This window comes from Halictus rubicundus, chromosome 1 (assembly GCF_050948215.1).
Source record: "Halictus rubicundus isolate RS-2024b chromosome 1, iyHalRubi1_principal, whole genome shotgun sequence".
Classification (NCBI taxonomy): Eukaryota; Metazoa; Arthropoda; class Insecta; order Hymenoptera; family Halictidae; genus Halictus; species Halictus rubicundus.
This window is the reverse complement of record NC_135149.1, coordinates 29,315,451-29,330,256: the sequence shown is the minus strand read 5'-3', so window position 1 is coordinate 29,330,256 and position 14,806 is coordinate 29,315,451. Positions and strand designations below refer to the sequence as shown.

At 40.1% G+C, this 14,806-nt stretch overlaps 1 protein-coding gene across 2 annotated transcripts in view; it reads left to right on the top strand.

Moving 5' to 3' along the window:
* The window catches only part of LOC143361503 (uncharacterized), a 53,424-nt gene extending 40,946 nt beyond the window's left edge, over positions 1–12,478 (top strand). For both annotated transcript variants that reach the window (XM_076801083.1, XM_076800999.1), the window contains exons 5-7: positions 3,152–3,331; positions 8,040–8,333; positions 12,088–12,478. In XM_076801083.1, coding sequence (XP_076657198.1) covers positions 3,152–3,331; positions 8,040–8,333; positions 12,088–12,431 — 818 coding nt within the window. In that variant the 3' untranslated portion in view covers positions 12,432–12,478. The remainder of the gene's footprint in view (positions 1–3,151; positions 3,332–8,039; positions 8,334–12,087) is intronic.
* Positions 12,479–14,806: the final 2,328 nt, after the last annotated feature.

Below are 14,806 nucleotides of genomic sequence, written 5' to 3'. Positions count from 1 at the left end.
TTTCTCCCTCTCTCTCTCACCCCCCCACACACACACACACATACACACTGTCTATCTCGTGTCGTCTCTCTGTCTCCGGTCCCTCCTGGCTTTGGTCTCCAGTGCCTTCCGTGGCAGTGTTGGTTCGTAGATTTCGACGGTTCAGGAAGAGGGTTGGAGGGATGCTTCTGTCCGCCACCTACGTATGGGGACACGCTCTCTCTCTCTCTCTCTCTCTCTCTCTCTCTCTCTCTCTCTCTCTCTGGCCTAGCCTAACCTAACTCGGCCGCGCTGGGGTGGCCGGTCAGAGGCAGCCTCGTCAGATAGGACGGTCGCCTGTTGGGACGTCTTTAATTGGGTTGGCGACACCGTAGCCCGGGAAATAAAATGAATCGGTGCGCCTCTACGTGTCTCTTCGACGGCCCCGTTGTCCCCCGTGTCCGACGTTTAGTTTCACCCGTTCGAGCCTCTGCTACCTTGTCCGACGCTGGCTCCGACGGCCCCCGACGCTGCCCCGGGAAATGAAAGTACTCGATACCGACACAGACCACCGATACTGACACCCTCGGACCCCGATCACGACGAATTTACGGTGAAATTTTTCGGAGATCCAGGCTACTCGCCGATCGACGGTCACTGCGGGGATCCTTCTGCTGCTACGGGAATTCTGATCTTGATACCATCCATTTTGTTTTGGGGGGTCGCTTGTTCTACCAGAAATTGGCATGTAGTATTCGGCTTTGGGGTCGGTCATTGATTTCGGGTTTATTTGAATTGTGTTGTTTGGTGGTCTAGAAGTTGTTATTAGTCTTTGGATACTTTGGAGGCTGGAGGAGGTACTGGGAATCAGCTGGGAATGTTGAGAGCTAATTTTGTAGTAGAATATTGTTTAACGCGTTGACTGCCACGTGAATCACATACTGTCAATCCTATAAGTATTCGTACGCTCTTAAAAATAGGATAACTTTGTCAGTATTGGACTATGCTACTTGAATTTTTTTGAGAAGTTAGAAGAATTGGATCACTACATAACGCGAGGAAAATGTTTGATTAAAATTGAAATTGGTCGAAATTATAGGGGAAGTACTAAAAGTTGGGTTTTGCAACTTTCTTATGCGGGCTTATATTAACCCTTTGCGCTCGAAGCTATTATAACTCCAAAACGAAACATTTTTACCGGCCTAGAATATTTCCCTTCTATATATTCTTTTTTTTCATGTTATACGTACGAAAATGGTGAAATTTAGTCGTACAATACTGAAGTGTTTAGTAATTTATTAAATGCAAATAACTATAATAATGTAAAAAATATTTTAAATAATGATACAGAAATTTTTAGTGGCGCCTTGCAGTCGCCACTCGAGTGCTAAGGGTTGAAAATTTAAAAAGTACGTTTTGTACATCTGTATCAATTATACATATTCAACATTGCACTGAGCAACAAACATTTAACGATGAAAACTTAAGGGCGAAAGTCGCAGAATTTTGGAACATGTATAATTCACACAGATCTACAAATCGTACTTTCCAAATTTTCAATCTAAGTCCACATAAAAAAGTTGCAAAACACAACTTTTAGTATTTTCGCTGCACTTTCGACGAATTGCAATTTTTGAAAAAAATTTTGTTCACTTTATGTAGCGATCCAATTGTTCTAACTTCTCAAAAAAATTCGAGTAGTATAGTCCAATGTTGACAAAGTTATGTGATTTTTAAGAGCGCACGAATACTTATGGGACTGACTGTATGACTGACAGTGCTTTTTGACTGGGTTTAGAAATTCATTGTTATTATGAGATATCCAGATAAACACTGCAGAGAATTTTAGTGGTATTTCGAATTCAAAAGGGTTAAGACAGAATCGCCTGTAATACATTTTAAATTTCTAGTTGTGGTTTCATTAATTAACACTAGAAATACCAGATGAGTCAAAACGACTTGCTCCTAATTTTTTTGTTTAGAAATAACAACTTTGTGAACATGTTTTCATGAGAACAATTTTTAATAAACTTCTCTATCGAAGTAGATATTTGAACAAAACTGGTACGAAATCTAAACAACTGCAATTTTGTTGTTGTTATAAGGCAATGTATGCCAGTTGCATGTACTGCTTGGTAGTTCTAGTGTTAAATTAAGATTTAGGATTTTGTGAGAATTTCTGCGGTTGATATTTGGCACTTAACGTGCTATGGAAAAGAATAATCGTGGACGAATTATAATTATTCATCACTGATTTCTCGAATTGAAATTCTAAATTTCATCTCTAGTTTTGCTTCTGCAAGAAAGTGTACCTAGCATTTGCAGTAACATTTGCTATTTCGCATTGCAATGGTTCGATACCATCGCAGGAAGGAGTCATGCAAATGTGACAAGTTAATTTTGTATTACAATGGATCGAGACACCTTCATTCTTCAAGGGAAAGAATAATCGTAGACAAATTATATTTATTCATCTCTAGTTTCTCAAATTAAAAATCTAGATTTCATCTCCACTTTCTTCTGTAAGAAAATGTATGTAACATTTGCAGTAGAGTTATTTCGCATTGCAATTTTTTAAAACCTTCTCAGAGGGGAGTCATAGGCGATTGCTGCAAATGTAACAAGCTAATTTTGTATTACAATGGATCGAGACACCTTCATTGTTCAAGGGAAAGAATAATCGTAGACAAATTATATTTATTCATCTCCAATTTTTCAAATTAAAAATCTAGATTTCATCTCTGGTTTCTTCTGTAAGAAAATGTATTAACATTTGCAGTAGAGTTATTTCTATTTTCATTATTATATTTCTATTTTTAAAAATCTAAATATCATCTCTAGTTTCTTCTGTAAGAAAATGTATGTAACATTTGCTACTTCACATTGCAATGAAATTCGAAACCATCGCAGGAAGGAGTCATGCAAATGTAACAAGGTAATTTTGTATGACAATGGATCGAGACACCTTCATTCTTCAAGGAAGAAAATAATCATAGAAAAATTATATTTATTCATCTCTAATTTCTCAAATTAAAAATAATTTCTCTTTCATCTCTAATTTCTTCTGTAGGAAAATGTATGTGACATGTGCAGTAACATTTGCCATTTTGGAGCAGGAGTGATAGGCGATTGTTGCAAGCACCGTAAGTCCAGTGGACAGGCGCACGGTTGATCGCAGTGTTGTCTCTTTTAGGGCAGCAACAGCAGTTCCATGCGTTCGCGTTTGCCTCGCAGAGGGGTGGTCCGTTTTTCGCGTCGCCTTTGGTGGACCCTTTGCAACCCTTGCCGAATCCCCTACAGCCGCTGCCGAGCCCGTTGCAACCACGGGACCCGTTGTCATCCTTCAGGCACGCGATGCCCGGCAACTGTCAGAGTAAGTATACGATCGCCTTATCCGCATGATGAATGTTGATACTCGATTTACGAAATTACACCCCTAACATCTTCCTTTCTCCTCCTCATTACATCACAGATTAAACTGAATTCCAAATATTCACCACTTTAAAATTAAAATTAAAATTATCTCCTCATTCCGATATTAAAAGAAATTAATTTTTAATTGATCATAGACTTCTTGGACTAATTCACAAGCGTAAGAGATTAGGTGAACTTCCTTTCTCCTCCTCATTACATCTAAAATTAAACTGCATTCCAAATATTCACCCCTTAAAAATTAAAATTAAAATTATCTCCCCATTCAGATATTATAAGAAATCAATTTTGAATTGATCAGAGACTTTTTGGACTAATTCACAAGCGTAAGAGATTAGGTGAACTTCCTTTCTCCTCATTACATCAAAGATTAAACTGAATTCCAAATATTCACCCCTTAAAAATTAAAATTAAAATTATCTCCTCATTCTGATATTAAAAGAAATTAATTTTTAATTGATCATAGACTTCTTGGACCAATTTATAAGCGTAAGAGATTAGGTGAACTTCCTTTCTCAACCACGTTACATCAAACATTAATCTGAATTACAAAGATTCGTCCCTTAAAAATAAAAATTAAAATTATCTCCTCATTCAGATATCAAAAGAAATTAATTTTCAATTGATCAGAGACTTCTTGGACTAATTCACAAGCGTAAGAGATTAGGTGAACTTCCTTTCTCCTCCACGTTACATCAAAGATTAATCTGAATTACAAAGATTCACCCCTTAGAAATCCTGTAACAAAAATCATCTCCTCATTCAGATATTAAAAGAAATCAATTTTTAATTGATCAGAGACTTCTTGGACCAACTTACAAGCATAAGAGTTTAGGTGAAGGTTTAAGAAAGCGATTTAACACTAAACCTACCAAGCATTATCAGTAAATATTGCCTTATAAAAATGGGAACCCTAAATTTATAGAGATTGTCCGTAATTTTCAATATAATAAACGCTTCTTGGACCAGGAAATTTATTCTCGTATTTTCCCTAAATGAATTTTTATACTTTTAACAATTATAAAATATAAAATCGGTTATCTTGACCGTGGTAGGTTTAGTGTTAAAGAGAGAAGTGGATTTCATCGCACAGTCTTGCAAGTTCTACCACTAGTAAATAAATATTCCACTGTCTCCAATTTTCTTGTATCAATATATAACCCTCAGGTCTCAAAAAAATATTCCTGATATTCGTCGAGAAATGAATCATGAGCAGAACAGTTCAATTTCAGGGATCAACCCTGCAAACTCAAATTTTCTCAGACCAACGTACAAGTCAGAAAGCTTGCAACAAACATGCATAAATTCGTGAAAAAAGTGAGTCTCGAAAGAGAGGTGTATTAAATAGAATGCCGGAAGATTAATTTCGCAGGGTCCACTGTTCGCGAAAAGAACTCGCTTAATTGCAATTTATTTTTGGGAAAGAGGTCGGCCGGCGGCCCTATCCGTTTCCAAAATTAAATTCGTTCCTGATATCGTAAGAAGAGCTTCCCCGGAAGCTGGGAATATTTCCAAGCGCAGACACCGCTGGCCTCCGTTGGATACAGGCAAAGCTCTCTCGGTGTAGGCTTGCGAGCTAGCTTCTCGACTCCAGAGGCGGAAACCGCAAGCCTGTTCAAAGCTAGATTAAATATTATATTAAAGGGGTGGGGTTTCGGGGGGTGGGGGGGGGTGGGAGGGTTGCCAGGGGAGCGGCGGCTCGTCGTTTCGGCGTAACTCTCGGGCTCTCTCGCTGTACGTTTGCAACCGGATCCGCGAATTTGTACGCGGAACGTCGCGTTAACGTTCCTCATTTTCTTTGTTTTCTCCCTCCCCTCGAAGGACCGGAAGGATTCTCTTCGCGAGATAGCTGTCTTTTTTTTCTTGGAAATGTGAATTACCAGCGGTGGCCAAAGGACGAAATTTTCGCGCGAAGGATTATCATTTTCTCGCGGGGAGAAGAAGTCTCGCTGGGAAATATTCCGGCCGGCAAGCCGATTTAATGAGTCGCTAAATTCCCCGATAAAGTATCAAGCACGCCGGGTATTTCCTTTATTAACTTTTTTCGCCACATCGGACATCGATAATTCGCGTCCGCGGCTCCCCGATACACGCGACTGTGAATCCACCGGACATCTTTCTGATGGATTCCCTGATATCAGCCGGCCCGATTCACTTCGATTCGCCATCCGATTCGATTCTGATTCTTACTGCCAGACGCGGGAACCCCGAGCACACCGACCGCTTTAAAATATTATTAACCGCGTCATTAACGCTAGGCTTACGGAACCCTTCAAAATGTCGGGTTCTAATATTTTTAATTTACGATTGTTGAGATTGTGAAGATCCATCTACGTGGAATTATTCAACAAACCTATTTCCTTAGGTATATATTATTTAAACAATGGCTGAAAACTTGGATAGACACATTCCTCTTATTTTTATAATGTAAAATACTCACTTTTAATGCTCCGTAAACCTAGTGTTAATTGCCCACCTCCATCCCGGAAAACCTATACACAGTGTAGCGACGGGATTCCAGAGTCTGGCAACGGATAAAATTTTCCTCCGATGGAAAACGAAATTCCCTTGATAATTAATCTTCATCTATCTTTTGTATTCGAAACGATTTTAATCCACTGATCGGACCAAGCAATTAAAAGCTACACTCTAAAAATCTGCGCACGGAGCCCAGCGACCGAATTCCGAGGTCTAATTAAAAATCTTCTTTCAACGAAGCCGGAGAACTTCCCATTATCGCGAATCATTTCAGAGAGAAATAGGGGGGGGAGGGTGGGGAGGGAAAAAGAAACAAGAAAGTGTGTAGCTCTCGACTGTGATATTTTAATCTCGGCAATTTGATTGATTGGCTCGGCCGAATTGATGGTCGAAACGACGCGACGCGGCGCGGCGGGGAATTAATCTTAAAAGTGGAATTAGCCCGGCGTTCCTTGCGCGACGATCCCGGGCCTGGGCATCCCGTCGAAAATTGAACGAACGACCCGAATGCATGCTAGGTTGCAGTATTTAGGGTTAGGCTCTATCGTCACGGGGAAACCCGGTGGCGCTGGTCGAGGCTAGCTCGGTTATTTGAGTTGGCCAGAGCCACGCGGGGATGACCAACCCTTTGATCTCGACGCAGCCTCCCTCCGTTTTCTGTCCGGCTGCACCCCTCCTCGCAAACCGTGTCCGACCTTTCTGCCCTCAGCCCCGTAACTCATTGGAAAATCTATCGGGGATGCTGCCTGTACGCCGCAAAAATAAATCCAACCCCCGTGGGGAAGGGGTTCGGGCAGGGGAGGGGACGCAAAAGAACCGGCTCGTCGATGTACATACTCGCAAAGTGATTCAGATCGACGAATAACGCGGACCGACTACCTTTTCCGCTTATATTTAGTCGCCGTCCTTCACTCGACAACAATAAGAACCGTAAATCAACATTCGTTTTTACAGAGTGTTCATTTGAACATTTTCCCCAGCCGAATGTCGCGAAAAGTATGAGAGATATTAAAATAGTGTGAAACACGTGTCCAAGGATTTCGAGGGGAAAGAGGAGGGCAGTATCAGTTTTTTATTTGGGTGGCGTTTTCAAGGTCATTCGAAGGTCAACTTTGTTTTTTCGAATGGAAACCTATATTTTTTATTGTGGGATCTTATTGTACGTAAAAAGACCAGCTATTTTCGTAGGATACTTTTTTTTATCCAGTTTCGGAGATATTTAAAGAGAAATAGAGCGAGTCGTACTTATACTGCGAGAAAGTTTGTAATTTCTTTGTAATTATAAAGTTTTTTCATGTCTTCCAAACTTTTCGGGATATTAAGTTTTAGAGATAAGTTTTCAAATTAACACCCTGTATAATGCAGAATATCAGATTTAGAACACGAGCCTTACCGCACAATTTTTATGTGGCGACTGCGTTCTTTAAATAATAATTTGGGAATTGAAATTGCTCCAAGTGCAAAGGGTTGAATATTTTGTCCCATGAACGCTTTAAATATTTCACGTTCCCACGATTTTATAAAACCTGGGGACCTCAATACGTATTCCAGAATTTTTCAGAATTTCTGGAAACCTAGAGCAGTAAAAAAATTAGTCGAGAACAGTACGCAGACAGCATTCATAAAATTAATATTGCAACTGAAGAGTTAACCCTTTGCACTCGAGTGGTGGCTCTGAAGCACCACATGGAAATTGTTGTGGCATTATTTCAAAGGAATATAACAAAAAATATTACAAAATATTTGTTACATTACAAAATTTGTATTTAACGGATTACTAAACATTCCAATATTATATATAGAAATCGAATCAATTTCGTATGAATAAAATGAAAATATTATAAGACGGAAGGAAAATTTAGTTTTAGATTGAAAACAGCGCCGAGTGCAAAGGTTTAAATTGTAAAAAACTTATTGATGCTATTAAACACTCGTGACATTTTTCTCGTGTGAATTTACACCCACCCATTTTTCCCTTAAGTGCATAAAATCCGCAACGTAATACGCACCCTGTTTTGTCGTGCACAGTCCCCGCCCAATTATTTTCACCTGAAACTCCAAACGATTGTTTTCGATTAATTCGTGAGTGGAAGAGCATGCCGCCAGATGACGATGAATAAATGACTAAGGCAGCCGATACTCTGATACACGAACCAGCCGAATTTCTTCAGACATGTCCCAGTTCGGTCTGACTGCGAGCAATTCATGGGGATACGGAAGCACGGCTGGTTACGCTGGTTATCTTCCCGGGCCTTTGTCGTCGTGCGCGGCACAGGCGTCGTTCCCACCCCCGCCGCCGCCACCACCACCGCCGCCGCCGCCGACGTCCTCGTTGGCGTCTTTCGCGGGCACCGCATCCATGAACACGCCGACGGCGCCCGATTCGACAGCGGGCTCCACCGTCACTTCCGGCACCGGTGCGGGATCCACGGCGCAGCAGGAAGCGTTCTCAGCGGTGTCTTCCCGTAAGTCTCATCACTTTCCTCGTTCCGCCCTGTAATTGGTTCGTTATATGCCCGCGACTCGCCGCCCGCGGGCCTCAGGATATCCGTTTCAACTTTATCTCGCCCCGGTCGATCTCATCCCCCGGGTCTCGAAATCCAGATTTTGGTGCAGAGCCTTTTCCGGTAGCTTTTTGCCTAATTTTTGTGCAAGATGACGGGGTTACCTTACTTGAAAAAGCTACTAATTTCTTCAACTGACAGAATTTTGAATTTTGTGTTGAAATTGTGGCGTCAAATATTAGCGATCAATATTGAAAGTCCTCCTGGAGAATTTAGGTTCGCGAATATTTAGTTTTTTATTTGGAGAGTACGGGAACGAGTATGTAAATTATTGTTGCTCAATGTAGGGTAGCTCTCGGACAGTAGTACTGTCGCAGTACCTGATTAAAAAGTTACAGTCACTTAATAGCACGGAATACGAAAATATGAATGGAACAGCTTCATTTTTATTTTAAACAATTTTCATTTCATATCCAGATGATTTGTATGACATAAGTAACTATTACACCTACGAAACACATTTACATGCATCACACCTACTCATATACCCTGAACAATTAATAACGAAAAAAACCAAAAATTGCGCCACAGAAATCGTTGACAATTAGAAATTCTATATTGGACATATAGCCACCCTAATACTGAACAAAACTGATAAACTATGTTCGTAGCGTGTTATAGTCAGTCGAATATTTATCTCAAAATAGCGGGGAGACGTATGCGAAATTTTCAACACTAAACCTACCAACGCCGGTTAAAATGGCCGGTTCCAGATTTTTTGTTTCACAATTACTGAAATTATAAAGATGTTTTCGCGAGGGTAATGATTGTATAAATATATTTAGTGGAGCATGTATTACAATACGAACCGCGAAAACTCCAAATTAATTCAATCTCGTAATTTTTATATGGCAACGTGTATCAGTTACTGTGAAGGCTCGGTAGGTTTGGTGTTAGTGTAACGTGCCCGTAGAGGAAGAGGCGAGCATGCTCTTGACAGTGGTTTTTGTTTCACGTCGCTATCGCAACCCGTTCCCGAGATATAAGTGTCGAAAGATTGCATTTGAAATACACAGGGGGCGGGGATGAATGGGCTGGAATTCTTGGAAATGCGTACGCTAGACGGTAATAGTAAAAACTGATGACGTAGCGTCTGTCACTGACCGGCGCACGTGCCGAGAGATTGAGGCAGGTCAGTGCCGCCGAGTGCGAGAGAGAGGTCCGAGTGTGTGCGACAAGGACAGAGAGAGAAGAAATATGAAAAATTATGGTGTCCTTCGCACGACGATATCTCGGGAACCATATATGGCAGCGACATGCAACAAACGTTATTTGCTAGAGGAGGCTTCTCCGTTTCCAACAACGCCTCAAAAATAAAAAACAAACGACTGGTTTCGCAGCAATAATTGTTTAAACTTTGGTTAATTTTAATACGAGTGAGCGCGGTTTTCCATTGATTATTATTTTAAGTGGCCGATATCTGTTGCAATGTTCTGCAATCGGTCTTTATCAATCATGTTATGTAATTATGTTATTGGTGGTCTGTATTGATATTGTTTATAAAAGCGGGTAAAGTTTTTCGTTTCAATAGAGAGATAGCGGGTTTTTAAGTGGCCTAGAAATTTTTCATGGTGTTTGGCCTGGAAGTTATTAACGATAAATAAGTGTGAGGACGGGATACAGTAAAATAAAATATAGTGTATGATTCTGTGAAGTTTAAACTACATAATGTATATTTTGCAAAGTGACACTGTTTTGGGCACAGCAGTTTTAGATGGGCCCCAACAATATTTTATTATGTTTACGCTGTTCTGTTTCTGATTTTATGAGCAACAATCATTTTGCAATCAGAAAATCGTATAAAATTGTCTCACACATTTAACTTTTAATATGTAATATCAAGTATACTCATCCAGGTAGACACTCACACATTTTCATCATACAAGCTCTTTCACATATTTGGCGATCAATTTAACAGTAATTTCATGTTCCGCCCCTAATTGTCTCCACTTATAACAGTCTGCGGATTTTTAGGCAAAATTAAAATTGTTTGCACGGATCGCAATGACCAGGAACCATATAGAAAATTCATGGTATCTTTAATTGACCTGTATACACGTCAATTCCAAACTCTATTGCGGTTGACGTTAACGAATTGTTAATTTCTTATCGAATAAAAATATAATTCTTCCTCATTTTGCTTTACTTCTCTCGTAAAATTTATAACAGCGGCATGCGGCCTGCGGTCGACGTGTATACTCGTCATGCTTGATTTTAATCCCGTGAGGAATTTTTTAAATTAACACATTCGCGACCGCTGACGTGAATTCACGTCATTTTAAATTCTATTCCTGATTTCCGCTGACGTGAATTCAGATCCTCCAATTTTTTCCTGAATGCGGCAACGTTAGGCGCATTAATAGGATCGGATTTAAATTTCAATTATTAATTAATCTAATAAATTAATTAATCCTTGCTTCAGCGACACAAGTTTGCGTCAACCAGCTTCAGAATTTCATTATTTTCGCTCAAGTATTGGAAACGGAAAAAATCTGCCGGTCGCGAATGCGTTGAACTCCGCAGTTAACTGTTTAATAATTTCAACACTAGCTAACTACCGGACCAGTCAAAATGACTGCTTCCAAATTTTTTCTCTTACAATTACTGAAATTGTAGAAATGTTTTCATCGGAAATTTTTTAACGAACCTCTTCATTGAAGCACATATTGCAATAAAAGTTGCATGAAGTCTGAATGGGCACAGTCTTGTCAATGTTACAAAGCGATATACGTCAGTCGCATTCATTGCTCGGTAGTTATAGTGTTGATAAGCTGATGCATCGGTGCTCTTCGTTCTTTCTATCGTCTTCTTTCGATCCGTGCTTTAACACTTTGAACCCCCAACTAGAAACCCCAAAAATTCCATAAAATCAAAGTAAGTTATTTAACACTAGATTTACGGGACCGGTCAAAATGACGGATTCTAATATTTTCAATTCATGAATATTGAGATTGCAAACATGGATCCATGAGGAATTGTTTAACAAATTGATTTCTCTGGGTATATATTATTAGAAAAATGGCTACAGATTTTGATACATATATTCATGTTATTTTTATAAGGAAATGTAGAATAGTCATTTTTAGTGTTCCGTAAACCTAGCGTTAATGAAGTAAAAATTGCAAAAAATTGAACGATACTAAGTAATCCTCCAACTTTCTAGCACGTTACAGATCCCAATCAAGTTTAGTACAATCAATATATCAACGTAAAAATTCATTTTAAAACCTGCACAGATAATTCCGTCACCCACATATGGCGTTCAACGTGTTACACCCAGTCATTTCCGCCATAAATGCCTAAAATCCGTAGTCTAATATAATACTATTATAATAATAATGTATTAAGACAACCGTAACATCCGTCTGAAACCACAATATCTTCGTAGTATATGATTTGCTAATAAGTTTCTGGTGGCTCATACTTTTATTAAAATCATCAATACTCAAAGTAGACTTGTTGCATTGAGAATATAATACTATCACAATAATGTATTAAGCCGTGGTCTAATAATGAACGTCCAACTCTGGCTGACAGGCCCCATGAAAATAATTTAACGATTCGGACGAGAGGTCGATTTTTTGATTTTTGATTATCGTTTGCCGAGTGGTAAATGCCTGAGAAACAGAAGGTATTCTTTTTTATGGGGGCGCAGTGGTGCCGGACTCGACGACGACGGGTCAGTCGGACCCGCTGGACCCGCTGAGCAGCCTGATGTCCGGCACGTCGACCCAGAGGTACCAGGACTACGTGTCCCCGCGCTCGTTGTCGACGGACTCGAGCACCACGGAGAGTCCTGTGCACGAGGAGCAGGGTTTCGGGCAGAACTACGGCAACTATTTCCCGACGCCGGGCGTCCTTCCCAGCATCCTCTATTCGCAGCTGTACGGCAACCAGTTCCAGAACTCGGAGAGCCCGGAGCAGAGAGCGGTGGCGGACAGTTGCAGCGTGAGACAGGAGGAGGTCAGGCCGGACAACAACGTCTGGAGGCCCTACTGATACCAAGAGTCCGGGATTTCGTCGAACGAGCCCCATCTGTAGGGTATCCGTAGGTCCGAATTGACGTTCTTATCGTCGATCGGCAACACTGTGATTTAGTGGGACGCGTTGGCTCGAACCACCGGGCGCAAAACTAGCTATTAGTGGGCATTACGAAACGATAGACCGACAGACATACACGCATACGACTAAACAAGCACGCTGAAACATTTACGGGACAAGAAGAGAGAGAGAGAGAGAGTCTGGTGAGCGTTCGAAAGCAAAATACGAAAATTAAAAAAAAAAAAGGCCGGTGTCGACGACGATCCTTTTATCCCTTTTTCCACTGGTTGTGTCTCAACGAATCTTCTAGGCCGGGCTGAAATTTGTAATTAAGCGAGAGCGAGTGTGAGCGAGAGAAAATGGGCGAACGGGTGCTGACAATGAGTGCAATACGGTGTGAGTGAACCAGGCGTACAACCGCGACCCCGGTGATGGTGACGATGATGATGATGTATATAACACTGTACATAGATAGAGCATTGTCGTTTCATCGAGTCATTCATCACTGTCGACGGAATACGCGAACTCGAGTGAACTGGTGCGTCGGCTGGCTCTCGGCTTGGCTGCGTCGAGGCCTTGAGACGGGCTCTGTCATCGAATCATTCTTCTCGCTTGTCGCGCAATCGGTAAGGCATTGTTCTTCACGGGTGATAACAATTCGGCGAACGAAAATTCATGGTTTCTCATGAGAATTCGAGGAAAGTCGAGAAATTACGAGGAAAATTATGGCCCGAGACCGGGAGCTTTTCGATCGATCAATGGTGTCAAACATCGTTTGAGATTGTCGAATGTTTAGTTTGATTCGAATGTCGACTGACTGAAATTTTACACTCCAGGTTTGTTACTGTTTTTAGCAACCGAACCACTTTGAAAGGAAAGTATTTGTAGTTTTGTTTCAAGTTGGGGACTCTATTTTGTGCATTTGTCAATTTTTTTACAATTTTGGCACACTCCTGTACAGTAAATTTTTTAATGTTGTGCCTGGTATGTTAGGTATTTTGAGTTCCAGCAAGTTTTTTACATTTTTGGTATACTTCTGTACGGTAAATTGTTTTAATTTTGTGCCTGGTATATTAGGTATTTTGAGTTCCAACAATTTTTTTACATTTTTGGTACATTTCTATCTGTACAGTAAATTTTATCAATTTTGTGCCTGGTATATTAGGTGGGTATTTTGAGTTCCAACAATTTTTTTACAATTTTGGCACATTTCTATCTGTACAGTAAATTTTTTCAATTTTGTGTCTGGTATATTAGCTGTGTATTTTGAGTTCCAACAATTATTTTGCAATTTTGGCACACTTCTATCTGTACAGTAAATTTTATAAATTTTGTGCCTGGTATATTAGATGTGCAGTTTGAGTTCCAACAGTTTTTTTTTACATTTTTGGTACACTTCTGTACAGTAAATTTTTTAAATTTTGTTCCTGGTATATCAGGAGTATATTTTGAGTTCCAACAATTTTTTTACAATTTTGGCACACTTCTATCTCTACAGTAAATTTTTTTAATTTTGTGCCTGGTATATTAGCTGTGTATTTCGAGTTCCAACAATTTTTTTACAATTTTGGCACACTTCTATCTCTACAGTAAATTTTTTTAATTTTGTGCCTGGTATATTAGCTGTGTATTTTGAGTTCCAACAATTTTTTTGCAATTTTGGCACACTTCTATCTCTACAGTAAATTTTTTAAATTTTGTGTCTGGTATATTAGCTGTGTATTTTGAGTTCCAACAATTTTTTTACAATTTTGGCACACTTCTGTACAGTAAATTTTTAAATTTTGAACCTGGTATATTAGGTATTTTGAGTTCCAACAATTTTTTTACATTTTTGGTACACTTCTGTACAGTAAATTTTTTAAATTTTATGCCCGGTATATCATTTGTATATTTTTATTTAAAAAATGAATTATTCCACCTCCACCGAAATCATGAAAATTTCTGGCAGTCGGAGTGGACACTTCCAAAATCGCTGTTCAAATGAAATTTGATCTGGATGAAAATGGGAGTTAGCGTTTCCCGAGTTCCTCGAGCAGCCACGCTCGAAGAGCCGCACGCACTTTCGACTCCTTGCGATTATGTTTTCATAGTATAACGCGATCGATTTGACTGCGGGCTCGTGCAATAACCGTCCGAGCGTGGACTCGACGCAGCGGAGACAAAGGAAGAGAGAGAGGGAGAGATTAGAGCGAGCGAGTTTAGGCAACGCGTCGGGCCACGCTCGGGCCGAGTCGACGATCAGAAACGAAAGGGGATGATGTTAAATCTGACGCCGCGAAGGAGGAGGAGAAGAAGCTTCTTGCGATTCAACGAAGACAAAATTCCGCGCG